The sequence below is a fragment of the Staurois parvus genome, unplaced genomic scaffold, assembly GCF_062004578.1.
Source record: "Staurois parvus isolate SC_StPar_1 unplaced genomic scaffold, SC_StPar_1.0 ptg000011l, whole genome shotgun sequence".
Lineage (NCBI taxonomy): Eukaryota > Metazoa > Chordata > Amphibia > Anura > Ranidae > Staurois > Staurois parvus.
In genome coordinates, this window is record NW_028317807.1 from 18,831,068 (window position 1) to 18,833,720 (window position 2,653).

Sequence of the window (2,653 nt, forward strand, 5' to 3'; positions counted from 1 at the left end):
GGGAAAGGGTTCTTTAAGTTATAAAAAGTGAATCATCTTCCAGAGAATTTGCAGACTTTATTAGACTCAGTAGACATTTTCAAAAAAGGGTTGGATATTTTTATATATTATGATAAGAAATAAACTTTAGAATGAGTAGAGTGCTCATCATATGAACTTTTTGAATTATATGTTTTTATACATCTTACATTAAAATCTATGACAATTATTCTTGTTTAATAAATGAAAAAAAAACAAGTTAGAATTTAAATTATTTTAATGGATACAATGTATTGGTTCATTAAAAGACTAGAAACAATTTAATTTTAATGGAAATAATGAACACGTCTGAAAGAGCCAATTCTGGGAAGAGTAGCACCCCATTCTGAAAATCTTCTATACTCTCCAGGTCTCAGGTAAAACTGACGTCCTCTGTAGTTGGGCTCCTCATAGAACATCCAGTATCCATCTTGCACATGGGCAGAATGGATGTCATGGTAGCGGAATCTCTCAAAGACATTAGGACAATCCTCAGTGAATTCCATCATCTGACCCCTGAAGTCTTCTCTCTCATAGATCCTGATTCTGAATGAACCTTCATGCTGTTAAAAAATAGGATTCAGAATGAAGATTGGGCAAAGTTATCAAAAATTGTTCACTTTACATATATTTATGTCTATCCACTCTTGACGTTCTTGAAAGGAAAAAATAAAGGAGCTTATTCTTGCACAACCGTAACCTAACATGTCATTTACTAGATTATTCAGATTTATAAACCTACATTCTGTTTTAATAAATGCCTTTGACATAAATGCTATTCTTTCTACCAATTGTTGTTCAATGAAGTCTCAAAGTGATTTGTATAGCTTTAGCTAGTGCCATGCTGTTGGGTTATGTAGATGTCCTGTGCACTTGCTACCTGTGTGAAATGTATTTTTATATCACTTTAATAAAGTTTAATTTTGTTGCTAGCATTCATGCATGCATGCCTACATACATACATACGTACATACACCTCTTACAATATAGTATTTGTGGCATATTTATACTGTTCAAACATTTTAATATGAGCTTTGTTCTTAAACTGACATGCACATAGTTACCTGGGGGCTCAGACGACAAGATCTAATTGAGTCATTATATCCCATCCATTGTTGGAAGTCAGGATATTCTCCCCTGTGCAGGAAGTACTGGTGTCCTCTGTAATTGGTATGTTCATACAGAATCCAGTTTCCGCTTTCCACTCGGATGGAGTTGCAGCGTCTGAAGTAAGAAGACAGGTCTGGGCATTCAGAGTTACACTCATAGGAGCGACCCTGAAAGTTCCTGTCCTCATAGAAGATGATCTGTGGAAAAAAAAAATAAAGTTACACTTTCTGAGATGTTTTTAATAGCATTGTATGTTATGAATTTATTTTTGTAGGAAAAGAGATTTGTTTTTTATATTCTGTACCTTAGAAGAACAAAGTTAAATCATCAGTGAATTTGAAACTGATATTATTACTTTTGAGTTGATAAACAAGATGTATACCACTTGGTTCCTAGTTCTGCACACTTGCTGTGGTCAGTCTCACTGTTGAATTTTTATTGATGGTTTATTATAGAGAATGTAACCGAATGAGCTGGAACACACACAAGGTATATGGAACACAGAAAAACCCCAGGTGGACGAGAGACGAGTTGTGAAATATGACAGAAAGAGTATCTAAGACATAAGAGAAGCTAGGGGTTGACTCAGTCCAGCAGACTCTACAAAAAACTAGTGTCACTTCTAAGTGGACAGGTCCTTTAATATTTTACCATAACTATGATTATGTGATGCGTGATTGAGTTCTAAACTAAATGACTAAATATAAGTCTGGCAGAATAAGTTGCTGGCTTTTTAAATGTATGCTTTAAAGGTGCCACAATGAAATACTGATTTTATTATATTTACCCAAAGATGTCTACATTATTAGTTGATAAAGTCTGGTATTTGGATTTTCATGCATATATGCTCATGATTTTTAAGATTAAAGTGTTGTACTCTAATATTTCAAAAAGTTATGTCTTACCTTTCCCATTATAATGTATCTTTACTCAGTCAAGCCACAGTCTATGTACTGTTGTCCGAATGGGAGAATCCTTCCTTTATATGCACCCTGTTTTGCATACATTGAAAATAATGCTGACTTTTTACCCAGTAAGCAGAATGTACAGTTATTTTATCTAGTATTATGCGAAGGTCACATTGTTCCGTCTTTGTGTGTGGTCATTGTTGTAGTGCCTTTTCTTTCACCTGTATTGCAAAGCTGTACCTAAACAAATACATAGAACAAAAACTTTTTACTGTCATATCAGCAAGTTCTTTTATTTTGGAACCCCGCGGTATGCTCTTTTAACTGTTAATATGTGTAACATAATTGCATAAACTGTTATCTCCAATTTTCTCTGATTTCAAAAGAAATCTATGCATATTTGAGTAACAAAATTGCAGTTTCTATTAACAGACTTTTGAATCTCCTAGCTTAATATTCTTTTTGAATAATAATGAAATGCTACTGAAAACATCTAACACATTATAATATATTTAAAAACATTTAAAAAATATATTTTGGATAGAGTAGGTAATGGGTAAACTCCCTTGTTTTATGCCATTGGGGAGATGATTTCCCTTCAATTTCTGTATTGTAAA

At 33.3% G+C, this 2,653-nt stretch overlaps 1 protein-coding gene across 1 annotated transcript; it reads right to left on the reverse strand.

Annotated features, from left to right (window-relative positions):
- Positions 1–238: 238 nt before the first annotated feature.
- Positions 239–2,145, reverse strand: LOC149473807 (gamma-crystallin-3-like). Its single transcript, XM_089671360.1, has 3 exons — positions 2,034–2,145; positions 1,083–1,325; positions 239–581 (listed from the first exon to the last, which is right to left on the reverse strand). The coding sequence occupies exons 1-3, from the start codon at positions 2,040–2,042 to the stop codon at positions 306–308; spliced, it is 528 nt and encodes a 175-aa protein (XP_089527486.1). The 5' UTR covers positions 2,043–2,145; the 3' UTR covers positions 239–305.
- Positions 2,146–2,653: the final 508 nt, after the last annotated feature.

Coding starts and splice junctions, on each gene's coding strand:
- LOC149473807 (XM_089671360.1), bottom strand. Junction 582..1,082: donor CTTGTCGTCTGAGCCCCCAG/GTAACTATGTGC, acceptor ATTTTTTAACAG/CATGAAGGTTCATTCAGAAT.